At 61.2% G+C, this 15,473-nt stretch overlaps 1 protein-coding gene across 1 annotated transcript in view; it reads left to right on the forward strand.

Annotated features, from left to right (window-relative positions):
* AGAP3 (ArfGAP with GTPase domain, ankyrin repeat and PH domain 3) overlaps nucleotides 1–15,178 on the forward strand; it is a 55,272-nt gene extending 40,094 nt beyond the window's left edge. The window contains exons 12-19 of the mRNA XM_049642317.1: nucleotides 5,001–5,169; nucleotides 8,984–9,097; nucleotides 10,840–10,977; nucleotides 12,679–12,833; nucleotides 12,930–13,020; nucleotides 13,167–13,389; nucleotides 14,070–14,325; nucleotides 14,467–15,178. Of these exons, the coding sequence (XP_049498274.1) occupies nucleotides 5,001–5,169; nucleotides 8,984–9,097; nucleotides 10,840–10,977; nucleotides 12,679–12,833; nucleotides 12,930–13,020; nucleotides 13,167–13,389; nucleotides 14,070–14,325; nucleotides 14,467–14,673 (1,353 nt within the window). The 3' untranslated portion in view covers nucleotides 14,674–15,178. The remainder of the gene's footprint in view (nucleotides 1–5,000; nucleotides 5,170–8,983; nucleotides 9,098–10,839; nucleotides 10,978–12,678; nucleotides 12,834–12,929; nucleotides 13,021–13,166; nucleotides 13,390–14,069; nucleotides 14,326–14,466) is intronic.
* Nucleotides 15,179–15,473: the final 295 nt, after the last annotated feature.

Consider the following 15,473-nt stretch of genomic DNA (forward strand, 5'->3'; position numbering starts at 1 on the left):
AGAGACAGCAGAGCTGCGGCGTTTCCCAGCCAGGCCCAATCCTAGGCCAGCCTAGCTCCTCCTAACTCCCAGCTGCTTGTATTTTCACCCCGTCCTCCCGGCCCCCAGGCAAGATGGAGTCGCTCTCCTCAGGCGGCGTCTTGCCAGTGGAGCTGGGAACTAGCCTCTCCGCAGCGTCCTAGTCCCCCCTACACCCCTCCTCGCTCCGTGTGGGGGTGGCCTTAGCGTTCCCCTCTGTGCACCCTTACCTGTTGTTTCTGCTTTGTGCTGCCCTAGCTGTGTCTGTCCCCTTAGCCTGTCCCCCTGTCTCAGATAATGGAGGAAGCCCGGAAAGGGGGAGGGGGACCATAGAGGGGTCCCGGGACACAAAGGAATGTGTGGGGTGCTGTGTTTGGTTTGGGTTTAGGAAGGGAAGGTAAAGGCTCGCGAGAACTCTGGTTTTACACTCAACCAATTAGAGAGCAGAAGCTTGGCGGGGCCGGCTGGATCATCATCGGTCCCCCAGCCGCTGGCTGAGCTAATACTTGGACCCATGACTTTGACTCGGAGCATCACCCGGAATTTTCTGCATGTGCCAAGAGCAACTCTCTTCGGGGCTGGCTGAGAAAGTTCCCGGAGAGTTAACATCCGGGCAAGTGTTGCCTAGACTGTTGTCAGGAAGGGTGGAGGGAACCCATGGGCCTGCCTGGGCCAGGATGGGTGCCTGAGCTTCTCCGAGTCCCTTCCAGCGCCTCGCCTGTTGAGCTCTGTGCTCCTTGGTGTGTTCGGGGGCCTGGGACGGGATCTGGGTGGCAGGGGCTTCCAGCCCTTTCCTTGCTTTCCTGCAAGGTGAGTCTAAGAGGCAGGCGGCCCTGCTGGCCTCTTGTTCTCTGGGCCACGGGACCTCGTGGAGAGGTTGAGCGAAAGGCTCCTCTGAGAGCACAGGCTCTGTGTCCGCTCTTCATCCATTGACACTGGGATCAAAACCTATGTCTTCCTCCCACGCCAGCATCCGGGGGGGACTGGGCTGTGCAGATGGCAGCATCCCTGCCCTGTGGGCGCTGCTTTTCTCACTCAGCAGACACGAATCGGGTTTCAAAACGGAAGCCGGAGTGAAGGCCAAATCAGGGGTCGTCACGTGCCGCCGCCTGACCGGGGTTTGCGTCTCCTCCTAGCTAAGGCCGCCCGCTCCGTCCGCCCCCCTCGCTTCTTGCTTTCCTTCCTCGGTTGCAGCTCTCAAGTGTTTCTGGCTTACCTGCCTCCGTCTCCCCTTTGCCGTGTTTCCCAAACTGAGCAAGCGTCTTAGTTGACCGCAGAAGCAGACACCATCCCCGTGCCGAGGGTGGCCTGTCTCCCGGGAGGTTCCCTCCTGTTCGGGCGCCGTGCGGCCGAGGGGCCTTCCGGTAACCCCAGAGGGACGCGCACTACTCTGGGCCTAGGGTGCTGCCGTCTCAGGGGCCAGAGGGCGGCCGTACCGGTGACTCACCTGCCGACGGAGGCCAGTGGGGCTGGAGGGACTGGAAGGGCGTACAGAGGAAGGGCTGGTGGGCAGGCCTCAAGCCTTACGCCCGATCCTTGCCTGGCCCAAGAGAGCCCGCCACAGCCTCCCCCATTTTGCAGCCAGCGGAGCCATTCACACAATCACCTTCTGTTAATTCTATCTGCAACATCAATTAAATTGTTTGTAGAAACTAATTGAATGTGGCTTAATCACACATCTTAATAGCTTTCCACGCTCTGAACTCGTTGTTAATTCCAGTAATAAAACGAGATGAGAACGCTGGCTGGGTAATTAGCGAGGAGGCTGGGGAAGAAATTGCTGTTTGATGGTGGGTAATAAAGGCAGCCGTGGTGACCGCTCTCCTGAGCAGCCGCTGCCACCGCCACCGCCGAGCTCCCCGTTCTGCTGACGGAGGGAAACGCTGTTGCTCTGCCCCTCGTGTCCCTGTCCCTGCTGCTGCTTCTTGCGCTCCTTACCACACTGTCCTTGGGCTGGGCCCCGTCTCCTAGCCTCCTAGCGCGAGGCTGCAGGCCTGCCCCGCCACTAGCCACGCCCCCTGGTGTGGCCAGGGAGCCCGCGGGGGGCCGGGCCCCTCAGGTTGGTCTCTGACCCCTGGGCCCAGAACAGAGTCCCTCCGCGCAGCTTCTGTCCTCGGCATGGGGTCCGATTGTCCCACGTCCCAGCCTGGGCGTCCCAGGGCCGTCGTGGGGCCTGAAAACTGTTGCAGCTGCTGTGACCTCCTTGTGAACTAGAGCAGCCCGAGCCCCTCCCCCAAGAGGGGGACCGCAGCTGCGTCTTCGGCCCAGCCAGCTGTTGCCAGTTGTCTGGAGCAGCCAATCCGAGGTGTGAGACTCTGTGCGGGGACCCGCGACGGGTGCGTGCAGAAGCCGAGTGGACGCTGGGCTCCCACCAAGGAGGGCTCGAGACGGGCCGGTGCTGGGCTCTGGGCTGAAAGCAAGAGCCGAGGGCCAGCCGTGGCCAGATGGGCGTGCTGCGTTCGCTGAAAAGTGGAAGCATAGAAGGGACACGGGGCGGGGGACAGGAAGGGGGCTCCTGGGTTTGTCTCTCCTAGCCACCGTGGCGTGGCTCAGCGCTGGTGACAGAGAACCCTGGGGGTGAGAGGTTGTCACAGGGGTCCCCCCGTGAGTGAAGACTGCTCCTCCTGACTTCTCTAGTGTCCTGTGGTTCTGAGACCTGAAGCCGACCCCCTGGGAGCAGGGGGTGCTGGGCACCGGGCTCTGTCCCTAATGGGGGACCAGGTGGTGGCCGGAGGGGGTGCACGCAGCCCAGAGCTGCGTGGAAGCGAGCTCCTCCCTGGTCACACGGCGGGGGGCAGGGGGGCGCTCTTTTTCTGTGCCTGACGAGGCCCCTCTGTCCTTCTGAAGGGCCGTGTGCCTGTGAAGGTGTCCGAGCCTCATGGAGAACAGAAGACATCTACAGGCCCGGCCGGGCCTCACCGCCGCTGGTGAGGCCACGGTGCTCGCCTCAGCGGCGCCCCTCCTTCCCACGGCCCTCAGGGGTCCCCTGTCCCGATGACCCACCTCGGAAGTAAGGAGCAGCCTGAGGCGGGAGCCTGGTATCGGGCACCCTTTCCTTTCTCTTGCCCCTCCTCCTAACTGGAAACTCGCATGTTCTCTTGGTTCCTTGGGGCCACGTGACTGCCGCTCGACGTCTTGGTCGTTCCCAGAGCAGGGGCTGCTGCGAGCCCCTGGTCAGCCCCTGCCTTTTCCTTGTCTCCCAAAAGGTAGCATTCCCCTCCTGCGCTTTAAAACAGAGGACACCGGGGGCACCTGGGGGGGCTCAGTCGCTTGAGCCTCCGACTTCAGCTCAGGTCACGATCTCGTGGTTCATGAGTTCGAGCCCCGTGTCGGGCTCTGCGCTGACAGCTCGGAGCCTGCTTCGGAATCTGTGGCTCCCCCCCTCTCTCTGTCCCCTCCCCAGCTCATGCTGTCTCTGTCTCTCAAAAAATAAAGAAACATTAAAAAAAAAAAAAAAAAGTAAAACTGAGGACACGGTCCCTTTTCCCTGAAGCTAACGGGTGAGAAGGCAGGGGAGCCGCCAGGTGACAGAAAGTCTGAAGTCCCAGAGTGGGTGAAGGTACGAGGGGCTGGGGGCTGTAACCACAGGGAGACCGTGTCTCAGGGAAACTCTGTGTACCAAGCCCCCCCAGGGTGCTCCTGAGGGGAGAAGAGCAGGTTGGAGTCTGATCGGTGGGATTCCATCAAAGCTCCAGCTGGCACCACCGGCCTGATCCTGTTCCCTGGAAGGAGTTTTTTTGGCCACATTTCACCGGGGACGTGAGGCTGGGACCTGCTGCAGACCTTGCCTTGCCGGTGACGGCAGCGAGGAAGTGGGAGTCGGCCGTCTGGAAGGAGAGACCAGAAGCAGTGGGCAGAGCTCGGGTCCGGCCAGGCTCGGGTCTAAAGCAGGAAGCTAGAGGCCAGGGGCCGGGCTCTGCCCTGTGGCCCCCAGGTTGCGGCTCCACCGCGGGACTCTTAGGCCAGTGGCCATACGGTGGGAATGGGTGGGGGCAAGGAGCGGCTCTCACTGTCTGGTTGCTCCCCACTCCTCCCCTTCTGGGGCCCCTTGGGTGCTGACTTGAAGTCGGGGGGAGTTCCTGGGCCGCGGAAGTCTGCCTTCAGCGCACTGCCTTGGGAATCTGCAAAGGCGGGGCCCGAGTCTGGTTCTGCCGCCTTCTGATCATGTGACCTTGGGCAGATTAACCTTCGTGAGCCGTTTCTTCAACTGTAAAGTGGCCCTGGTAACACCCTTCCTATGTCATTGTGAAAATACAGGAAATATAAGCTGTGGCCAGAGTGCAGGGAATAGCGGGGTGTAGGAGTGGGCAGGTGAGGTGGTGATGACCACAGTTACTGTTATTTCGCTGGTACCCGTGAAACCGTGGACCTGTCTCTGTATTCCTAAGAATGGCAAAAAGAATCAAAGGCTTCTTTTCGACTGCTCACAAATATTTATTGTCAGGCACTGTTGTAAGGAGTGAGGGACTGTTCGAGGCTTTGAAAGTTCCCTGGGCCCCGGTGGTGGCGGAAGCTTCTGGAAACAGGGCCCAAGTACTCGGTGGCTGGCCACCCAGAGCCTGGAGCAACCCAGTCGTCTGTGTCCTGGGGAGTTTGTCAGTTCCTCTCCTGGCCAGTGGGCCTTCTCTTCCTAAATTCCGCCTTGGTCCGGTGTTGGCCTTATTTGCGTTGCCTCCTGAGCTGTCTGTCTTTCCTCGAGGAGCCCCGCGCCTCAGCTCTTGCTCCACGCCCTCCTTTCCCCCTGGACGCTGCCCCGCTCCTGGCTGAGTCCCCCCAGAGCTGCGCTCGGGGGTCGTCCAGAGGTGGAGATCGGTGGGCTTCCCGGTCCTGCTTTCTAGAACTTGGGCTTTCTCCTCTCTCTTTCTGTGTCCTCCGGCGCGGGCAAGACCTGTGAGTTGGCGGGTCAGCGTCAGAGACCGAGTGCTGCCGAGGAGTGCCCCGTCCTAATGAATCTTTGTCTGTTTTGTCCACATGGCCCTTAGGATTACATGCAGAACATCCACGGCAAGGAGATCGACCTGCTGCGGACGACAGTGAAAGTGCCAGGGAAGCGCCTGCCCCGAGCCACGCCTGCCACAGCCCCAGGCACCAGCCCCCGGGCCAACGGGCTGGCCTTGGAGCGGAGTAACACGCAGCTGGGCGGGGGCACAGGTGAGGTGGCTGCTAAGGTGAGGGGGGTTGGCGGGCACACGGAGAGCATTGCTTCCTTTCTCTAGAAGAGTGGAGAGTGTGGCGACGGAGGCCTAAAAAGGTAGGCGGCTGTGGGGCCTGTTTCGCAGCCTGGGTCCTCAGGGCCCCAGACATGCCTGCCACCCAGGGTTATGCTTCAGGATCGGCTCGGCCAAGTGCATTTGCCAAAACGCTGCCCTCACGGAGGTGGCAGGGGTAGCAGCCGGCGTACAGCCCGGCGGGTGGTTTGCAGATGGAGCATAGGGCCCGACAGCCTCCTGCCGACAGGTGCCGTCAGGGGTCCTGGGACCACGTGGCCTCGTCTGGAGCCAAGGCTGGCGACGGTGGGACCTCCGGCATGCGTGTCGTGTGGGTGGGGAGGGAGGTGGACGGGGGCAGAGCTCCCTGGGGTGCCCCGGGCAAACGTCCGTGGGGCTGCAGGGAGAGGTAGGGTCTTTGCTCAGAGAGGACGGAGTTTAGAGGGAAGCTGAAAGCCGTGCCGACTCTGCCGTGTGTCTGGCGGTGCGGGAAGAAGGACTAGAGCCTGAGAGTGTGGACTTGGGGCGTGGCGGCTTTTCCTTGACCGGTTCTTACCTTTCCAGATGGTACCCTGAGTTCAGGTGGAGGATGCTTACGTTCCTTTCTGTCTCCGGCTCTTTGTGCCTCCCGAGGCCTCTGTGGCTCCTAAGCCACACTGCTGTCCCGCCCGCACCGAGTCCCCTTGCCCCAGATCTACCTTGGCCTCTGGGCCTTGCTGTTGTCCTAGATGATTGGCTCTCCTTGTCCTTGGACCCAGAAACAGCTGCTCACGACACTCTCCCGCCCTCCCAGTTGCTGCGAGGTGCCCCTGTCCCGGGGGTGGCTCTTAGTGGCACAGGTGTGCTGTTCCCCAGAGGGCAGGGAGACCAGGGGGTGCTTCTGTATCACAGCACTAGGCCGCTGCGGGCATTCAGTGGACGGAGGGGTGGGTACTAAGTCCCTGGAGTCGGACGAAACAGACCCCGTAGAACCGCCCCCCTCGGGATGCCGATAGGCCCGCAGGAGCGACTCCGGGTTCAGAGGTCAGACCGTGGCCTCCTGCGTGTCCTCCTTGTTTGGGGCAAGTGGGCACGTGGCACCCCCACCCCGTGGCATTTGTTCAGTCCCCGCTGACCAGGCTGGAGGGACTGCCACCTGCCGATCGACAGGTGCCGAGCGCGGCAGCTCTACCCTGTCGGGCCGCGGTTTCGCAGCCCTGGGAAGTGGAGGTCATCCTCCCCGCTTTGCGGATGAGGAAACAGAAGGCTCGGCGAGCTTAAAAAAACTTGCCTGTAAAATCCCACAGTAAGTGGTAGAGCTGGGGTTTGAACCTAACCGTGCCTGACTCGAAAAGCCACGCTTCCCCAAGCCACCCCGAGCTCGGATGGAAGCCCTTGACCGTGCAGAGGGGGAGCTCTAGTAGACTAAGGGAAGGAAGGAAGGAAGGGAGGGAGGGAAGGAAGGAAGGAGGGAAGGAAGGAAGGAAGGAGGGAAGGAGGGAGGGAAGGAAGGAAGGAGGGAGGGAAGGAAGGAAGGAAGGAGAGAGGGAGGGAAGGAAGGAAGGAAAGGAAGGAAAGGAAGGAAGGGTGAGAACGGCACCCGCCCATCACAGTGGGGTGCCGAGAGCCCCCTGGAGGGGTGCACTAGGGGAAGGGTTGAATGGCAGAAATGGCGGGCCACGTGCTCTGCCCGGAGAGCCAAGTGAGGGCTGCTGGGAAATCGCTGGCCTGCAGGGGCAAGGAGGGCTGGGGATCAGCCAGGGCCCTAAGCGCTCCGGGGCTGCACGGAGGCCATGTGGGGCAGCCTCTCATCGGGCTTGGGGGGGGTGTTCTCCTGTCATACCAGAGGATGAGGAAGTGTCAGGACTCTAGGTGGGGAGCCTTTCCTTGAAGTCAGGTGGCCAGGGGAAAGCTGGGCGGCTTCCTCAAAGGGAAACAGTGGGACCCCCTGTCCTGTCACATTTCTGGGCCCTGATAGCCTTCCCCTGGGGAGGGGTGCGCCTGGACGAGAGAGACACGCACGCTCACCTGCACGATTCCCCGGCACCCACGAGCACCGGCGTCCCCAGAACACACAGACGGGGCATTTCCCCGAGCCTGCGTCCCCTCCACTGCACGCCGACACCGACCTCGTGCACACTCACACATGTCTCGCGCTCACCGGGCGATGTTAACATCTCATTATCTTTGTTACTGTAATTACATTATCCGCTGCTTTATGCAGAATTATCCTCCGAGGACTAATTGATGGCTCCATGTTTAATTCATTAATCATTAGCATCAAATTCGACAATTACAGTGCACACTGATTGTGGGATTGCAGGCGTAATGAGGGGAGAATTAACAAAGAAAAGGGAAAGCACTTTCCCTCCCTCGGGGGTTTTGAGTTGGGGGGCTCAGGGAGGAAGTTGAGCCTGTGATGTCTTTGGGTGGGGCTGGGGACGAGGCAGGGGTAAGATTTGGAAGCCAGGAGGGGACGGGAGCAGGAGAGCGGTAGGGGGAAGCGAGGTCTCTGAGAATTTAGGAACTGCCTATGCCGCCCTGGAGGGTCTCCTGCCAGGGAGCGAGGGTGCCCCGGGAAGGGCCGTTTGCAGGGAGCTGTCAGCCCAGAGTGGCAGGGGGGCAGGATTGTGAAGAGAAAGTACCGGCATGTTGCCTCGAGGGGACGGGGAGTGGGGCAGACCGGCAGGCAGTGTTGGCACCACACGTATATTAATAGGCACTTACTGAGCGTCTGGTCCTGCCTCACGACAAATACAAGAGAAACACAAAACTTGCCTTCCACCTTGCGGCATCGCACCGTCCCCAGAGCACGAGGGGTGTCTGGCCTGTTTCTTTACCTTCTAGTGGCTTCAGCTCAGAGCTTCCCATCCCTCGGCTTCCAGAAACTCCGCCCGTGTGTTCCCGGGACTGGTGGAAGCCTTGACTTTGACGCTTGCTCTCCCACCGTGTCCGGCCCGGGCCCTGTCTCTGCCTCCTTACTAACCTCCAGCGCTCGGCCGCCTCTGCTTTTCCGGCACCTCGGGCGTGGTCCACCTGTCCTCAGACTTCCCGTCGCCATTGCCCTCTGGCCTTAGTCCCCATGCTTAGGTGGCCTGAGGTGACAGGGCAGCGGAGGCCCCGTGGCCGTCCCCGCTAACCCTTTGAGGGACTCCGCGCCGAGGGAGTCCGGCGGGAGTTGTGAGGGCATGGGAGGCCCTGCTGCCCTGGCCTTGGACTCCTGAGCCTTTGGTTCCCCTTGGCTCTGCCATTCCTCCCTGATGGGAAACGAAAGATTAATTTTCTCCAGCCCAACAGGATAATTACTAATACTAATTAGACATAATTACTTGAATTTGATACACTTATTTCTCGCCGGAATGGCACCAAAGCTGAGGCAAAGCAAATGGCATGTGTGGACTAGAATGCAGGGTGCAGGGGCCCGGTCAGGAGGGGAAGGGGGCCGGGGATGGTGGCCAGGCGAGGAGCACCGTGGTCATGGGGGTGTGGGTACCCCGTGCCCCGCTCTTCCGGCTACAGGAAGCGGGCAGGGGCGGACGTGCTCTTCATGGAGAGGGGTGTGAAACGTGGGACCAGCTGCCTCCCGAGCTGTGGAGGGCCCGGGTGAGGCCTCTGGGTCTCCAACACGCCTGGCCCGGTACCTGGCAAAGCCCTCATTTTCGGTCAACATTCTGCTAGAATTTCGCAAGTTCTGCCCTGAGCCCTACTTTCAGGAAAGTCTGTGTGCCCCTTCCCCAGCCTCCCTTCCCAGTCTGACCCTTCCCCCCCACCACCCCCAGGTGCCCCCTACCCGGCCAGCAGCCCGGCCTGGGCTGGCCCTCGCCCTGAGGGGCTGCACCAGCGCTCCTGCTCCGTTTCCAGCGCCGACCAGTGGAGTGATGCCCTGCCCCCAGGTACGCAGGACCCTGTTCGGCGACACAGAGGAGGGCAGCCAGGCAGCGTCTGCAGCCTGGGAGGCTGTGTTGGGATGGTGCCCAGGCCAAGGGGAGGGGCCCAGCAGAGCGCTGCGGGGCCAGCGCTGGGTGGTCTGAGACACGCTGTAGCCCTTCCCTTCTCCAGCAACCGAAGGCCACTTCGTGCCCGTTTACCCCTTTGCTGCCCCCGGGCCCTGCCTGTGGCTGGCTGGTGCCCGAGACCTTCCCTCTGCAGCTTGTCTGCCCACCCACCGCTGTCCCCAGGCAGCGCCGGTGGCGCCTCCCGCATCCCCATCAGCCCCCTGCGCAGCCAGCTCATCAGCCTCACCGTGGGGGGGACAGGGAAGCGGCGGCGGAGTAGGGAGGTCGGAGGCTGGGGGCTTTGAACGCGATTGGAAGGCGGCAACTCTCCTACCACGGAGAAGGGGGTTCCTAGAGGTAGGATCCAGGATCCGGACAGTTTTCCCAGGCCTGCTGCTGGATAGGCTGAGGCCCCATCCTGTGTAGCTGGTCAGAAATTCGGCCTTGTCTCTGCCATCCCACCCGCCTTCTAACTTTCCTTCCTTTTCTTCCCCTTTTGTCCATTTTTTGTGCCTTGCTCACATCCCGACTCTCCCTTCCCCTTATTTCTTCTCCCTGCCTCTTCAGTGAGCACCACCACCACACACACACACACACACACACACTCTGCCCTTCCCTCCTTTCCTCCCCCAATTTCTCTCACCCGTATCCTAACCCTTCGGTCACAGCTCAGCAGTTCTGCAGATTGAAAGGGAAATGGGCACAGGGCTGCCCTCCTTTCCCAGGTAAGGGTGTGAGGGAAGCAGGACAGTCCAGGGTGTTCCCTGTCCCCGCAGAAGCCCAGGCAAAGCTGTTCCTCCCACTTTGCCTCAGGCGGGGCAGCAGTGCCTGGCTGGCCCAAGGCCCATCAACTCTTTTCCCCACGTGCCTCCCAGGAGCCCCTCACAGGCTCCCATCCCCCTCGAAGCACGAACCCCGAACCCCCGTCTGAGCTCTGAGCTCTGACGGCAGGAAAGAACTGGGCGCTCACAGCACAGGGGATCTCCCCCCCCCCTCCTACTCCAAGTGCAAGCGCCCCTGGGGGCAGTGACCACGGAGGGTTGGAGAAGGGGAGCTGAGGGCGCTTCCCAGAGTCACTGTCCTGACGGCCTGGGGCCCCTCTGTTGAGTCTGGAAGGAGGAAGGCAGGGAGGGAGGGAGCGTGTCTGCCTCTAATGAAGTTTGACATTTAGTGGTGAGCGCCGGGCGGGGTGTGGGAGACGGGAGCTTGATTAGCGCGCTCTAATTGACAGTAATTAGGCAGCTCCCTGATTGTTTCTAATTCTGCTATTAATTGTGAGGAGCGGGGAGTGTGATTGAGGATAAATTTGGTGCGGAGCTGCTGGGGCTTCAGCTCCCTGTGAGTTCCCTGGGCCGCCTTCCACCCCTCCGGGCTGCCAAAGCCCTAGCCGCCCTAGCCGGCGATGCCTCCTTGCCTTTAATCCGAGTTCCCCACACTCTTCTCCTTTCACCCTCTCCTCCTTCAAGGCTGGGGAAGCTCTGGGATTGGGACCGGCCGGCAGACCCCTCCCGGGGCTCTCCCAGGGTGGTCCGGCCGGCCGCAGTTCAGGGTGGAGCTCCCAGTGGCACGAGGCAGGTCTCGCGCTCTGCGCACCCCCCTCCCTCCCTCTTCCCACACTTCTCCAACTCTCCCCTCACCAGCCAGTGGCCCGGCTGAGGTGCTCAGTTCCAGCCCCAAGCTGGAGCCTCCCCCATCTCCCCACTCCAACCGGAAGAAGCACCGGCGGAAAAAGAGCACCGGGACCCCCCGACCAGACGGCCCCAGCGGTGCTGCTGAAGGTTAGGGGGACCTAGAGGGAAACTGGGGCACAGGAGGTGGGCTGTGGGATTTGGGGATAGTACCCTAAAAGCAACACCATTCTTAACATTTTTAGAGTAAGCATTTTGTAATAACAATTAGCAATAACCATAGTTCCACAACTTCTTTTGGTAATCTAGACCCAGAATCTTAGAAAAGCGCTTTCTTCTGCCTAATTTAAACCCTTTCTACTAAAACGTGAGCTTCTCTTTTATTCCCTGTAGAAGGTAAAAGACAGCAGGCGGCTACTCCAATAGCCCTTCCAAGACTCGTGGGCAGGGCCTATGCTTTCTGTGTCTCTTGTATCACCCGTTGAGTTTCCTGAGTGCTGGGCACATGACTGGTGCTGGATACGTGTGTCTTAGCTGGCGAGGTCTCTCCTTAGTCGTCTTTAAGCTAAGGAACTGCAGCTCCTCGAGTGTTTTCCACGGGGCCTTTCTCATAATTTGGCGTTGATCATGGCACTCCTCTGATTTTCTCCCAAAGTATCTTCAAAGTGTTCCTCTCTCAGTGGTTGAAGTCTCTTTGCTCCCAGAGAAGTTGAACTTCTCGATGCGTAGTGGCTCATTTCCGCTCCGACTGTCAGGGATAGGGGTGTGGGTGGAGACCACCTCTAGGGGAAAGAGCCGCCCTTCCCAGCCTACCGTGGTGTAGTGACGCTTAGCACGCGTGGCAGGGGACCCAGGTACCCGGGAACTGAGCCCCACAAAGGGCCGAGTTTGTGCAGTTCAGAGGCTGTACTGAGAGCAAGGTGAGGTGGAATGGTGGAGCCTGGGGAAGGAAGGGTACCAGCGTTCTTTTTCTAGGAGGCAGTTTCTGTTAGAGGTGCCCTTAGAGCAGGAGCCCAGCAGGAAGACGTCCAGGGACTGTGTGTCACTGAGGCGAGAGGCTGCCCCGGGGCAGAACCTGAACTCCAGCCTTGGGCCTCCCCACAGGTATCTGAGTTGTCTCTCCAGCCCCCAGGACACATTCAGTCTCGGCGCTTGTTAGGAATCGTTCACCCGTAGGGTGGTGACCGCTGGGAATGAGATTTGTGTCGCTGTCTTCTGCTGGCCGAGAGGAGCAGAGCTTGGAACAGCTTCACCACGTCGCTTGGGGTCGCGGTCCGGCCTACAGCGCGGGGCACCACAGCTGTCTGTCCTCAGGTCCCTTTCCGCTCACACATCCCAGTTTGTGGGGACAACCTCGCCTCCTCTCCCCATCCACTTGTCCTTCCTGCCTCTCTCTGCCAGGGTAGCGGGGGAGGGGCCCGGCTCCCAGGAGCCCCACGCTGACGCCGTCAGGAATATTGGGTTTAATGAGCTGCAAAATGAGGCGGCTGCAGCTGACATGTACGGATGGTGCCCGCACCCGCCTTCCCCCACCCTCTCCCAGCGTCGCCTCCTAGCACCCGTCGCATCCTTCTCCAAACACCCCGCTCTGCTCCGGGAGGCACCCTGCTCCGAACTCCAGGCCCATTCCTGGCAGTGCCAGCCAGGGACGCGAAGACCTTGCACCCTGTCTTTACCGAGGCGCCACAGGTGGTCGGGAAGAGGGGTTTGAGGGCTGCTCCGCACTCGTGGGCTTGGCCTCGGAGGCTGGGGTGGGGGGAAGAGGACGAGAGCCAGGCAGGCAGGAGAGCGGATGGAGGTGTGGCAGCGGGGCGCCCTCCCTGATGGTGGCAAATATCCCTGTCCCCACAGAGGCAGAGGAGTCCTTCGAGTTTGTGCTGGTGTCCCTCACCGGGCAGACGTGGCACTTCGAGGCCTCGACAGCGGAGGAGCGGGAGCTGTGGGTGCAGAGCGTGCAGGCCCAGATCCTTGCCAGCCTGCAGGGCTGCCGCAGCGCCAAGGACAAGGTTGGCACGGAGGCCCGGTTGGGGTGGGACCCAAGGTGGCCTGGTGACTGACCGCCCCCCCCCCCCGCCCCGCCCCCGGTCTCTCCCGCTGTGCAGACTCGCGTGGGGAACCACAACGCGGCCCTGGCCGTGCAGGCCGTTCGCACCGTTCGCGGCAACAGCTTCTGTATTGACTGCGACGCCCCCAGTGAGTGTGGAGGCCGGCGGGGCTGGGGTCGGGGTGGCTTTGGGAAAGCCTGACGAGAGCCTTCCAGCGGGCCACCGGAGGGGACCTCCCTGGTGGTCTCACGCTGGTTGCCCGTGGACTTCATGCTGCTTCCTCTCCTCGCCTAGATCCAGACTGGGCCAGCTTGAACCTGGGTGCCCTGATGTGCATTGAGTGCTCAGGGACCCATCGACATCTGGGGGCTCACCTGTCCCGCGTCCGCTCCCTTGACCTCGATGACTGGCCGCCTGAGCTGCTGGCTGTCATGACCGCCATGGGCAATGCCCTGGCCAACAGTGTCTGGGAGGGGGCCCTGGATGGCTATGCGAAGCCTGGGCCCGACGCCTGCCGGTGAGTGGATGAAGGCGGGGGGGGGGGGGGGGGGCCCGGGGGCTGGCCAGAAAGGGAAGGGACGGTGGTGCCCAGGTATGGGGAAGATCGGGATGGTGCTGAGTAGCTGCAGCCGTGCTCCAAGGGTTAAAACTGGCTGTTGCTCTGCTCTGGCAGTTGGCCCCTTGGGGTGCCCCTCCCCCTCCCCGCCTGTCACTCAGGCTCCTCACAACAAGAGGCCCTTTCTGAGCCTTATCAGCAGGTCAGGGGCCAGCAGGAGGCGCATGCGCAGGGCCCTATCGCTCTGTGGCGTGAAGGCCCTAGCCTGAGCTCTGAGATGGGGAGAATGGGTGGGAGATAGGATAGCGCACGGGCCCCTAGTGTAGGCCCCCCACCCCCTTTGTTCCAGCAGGTCCAGATAAGCTACCACGGGAGCCCTGCCTGGAATCTTCCTGCCCTCTTAGCCCCCTACATCCCTGCTGCCCCCGAGGGGCCTCTCTTCAGTGTTCCTCCCTTTCAGCCTCTTCCACACCCTTTGCATTACCCACTCTGTGCCGTCCGTTCCTTAGGTTTGTCTCTCCACTGCCCCGTCCCATGCCTTGTTTCTGCCGATTCCCCTTTCGGGGTGCTCCTGCCATTTCCTGACCACCCTCCCCAGCCCCCGCCCGTTGGCTCATGCCTCGATGGACCTGTGGTTGCAGAGAGGAGAAGGAGCGCTGGATACGGGCCAAGTACGAACAGAAGCTCTTCCTGGCCCCGCTGCCGAGCTCGGACGTGCCGCTGGGACAGCAGCTGCTCCGGGCCGTGGTGGAGGACGACCTGCGGCTGCTGGTGATGCTTCTGGCCCACGGGTCCAAGGAGGAGGTGAACGAGACCTACGGCGATGGGGATGGGCGGACGGCTCTCCATCTCTCCAGCGCCATGGCCAACGTCGTCTTCACACAGCTGCTCATCTGGGTGAGTTGTGGGCTCCCTCCTTGCCTTGCCAGGGCCACCCTCGAAGGCTCCTCTGGCCAACCTCCTCTCCGTTCTGCCCCCAAGAACCCACACCTTCCTTGCCACGTCGTGCCAACTGTGAAAATGTGCTTCCTTCTGCAGTATGGGGTGGACGTGAGGAGCCGGGACGCCCGGGGCCTGACTCCACTGGCCTACGCCCGTCGGGCCGGCAGCCAGGAGTGCGCGGACATCTTGATCCAGCATGGCTGCCCTGGGGAGGGCTGTGGCTTAGCGCCTACCCCCAGCAGAGAGCCTGCCAATGGCGCCAACACCTCTGCTGAGCTGCACCGAAGTCCTAGCCTTCTATAAGGCCCAGGAAGAGGGCACAGGGGCCAGAGGGACTCCATGGCCTGGGGCCCCTCCTCCCTACACGCACTGGGGGGAGCCAAGACAGAGAAAGGAAGAAGGAGAGGAAATGAGGAAGAGTCAAACAGAAGAAGAGCCAAATGAGAAAGACAGAGGGACCAGAGGAGACATCTGGGATTTGAGCTGCAGCAGAGGGGGAGTGGAGGTATTTTAGCCCTCTACCCCACGGTGCCACTGAAAAGGGACAGGACCCTTTGGAGGTACCTGTGAGGAGAGGGGAGCAGGACCTCTCCCTCCTCCAGATTCCTACCTTCTCCTGCCAGCCCCCTGCAAGCCTTCATCCTAAAACGGAGCCTGGACGGATAGGGCACAGGTTGGGGGGTGCTGGATGAAAGAGACGAGGGGGTGATCTGTGAGTCCGTGTAAATTTGTACATTGGAGTATTTATGTTTGTGTACATATCTGGTGTGTGTGATGAGCCAGTAAACCAGACTGTGTGTGGCCTTGTTTTCCCCTTTTATGTCTCTGCCCTTCCAGAAAGGTCCTTCAGCCCTACTTCTTGGTGCTATCTTCGGTCTGTACTCTGGGACTTCCTCCTCTCTCGGTTGGCCTGAGGCCCTGAGGTCTTTGCTCAGGCCACTACATGCGTTTCCTTTGGCCCTTTCCTGCCAGCAGCGTAGTTGAGTTTGTGGGTAGCACTGGCTTCGAACCCCGAAAGGAGGTACGGAGCTTTGTGCTTCCCACTGGAAGCTTTCTGCTGCTTCCCCTCCTCACATACCCCACCCCTACCCTCGGAAAGGTTT

This window comes from Panthera uncia, chromosome A2, assembly GCF_023721935.1.
Source record: "Panthera uncia isolate 11264 chromosome A2, Puncia_PCG_1.0, whole genome shotgun sequence".
NCBI classification, from domain to species: domain Eukaryota; kingdom Metazoa; phylum Chordata; class Mammalia; order Carnivora; family Felidae; genus Panthera; species Panthera uncia.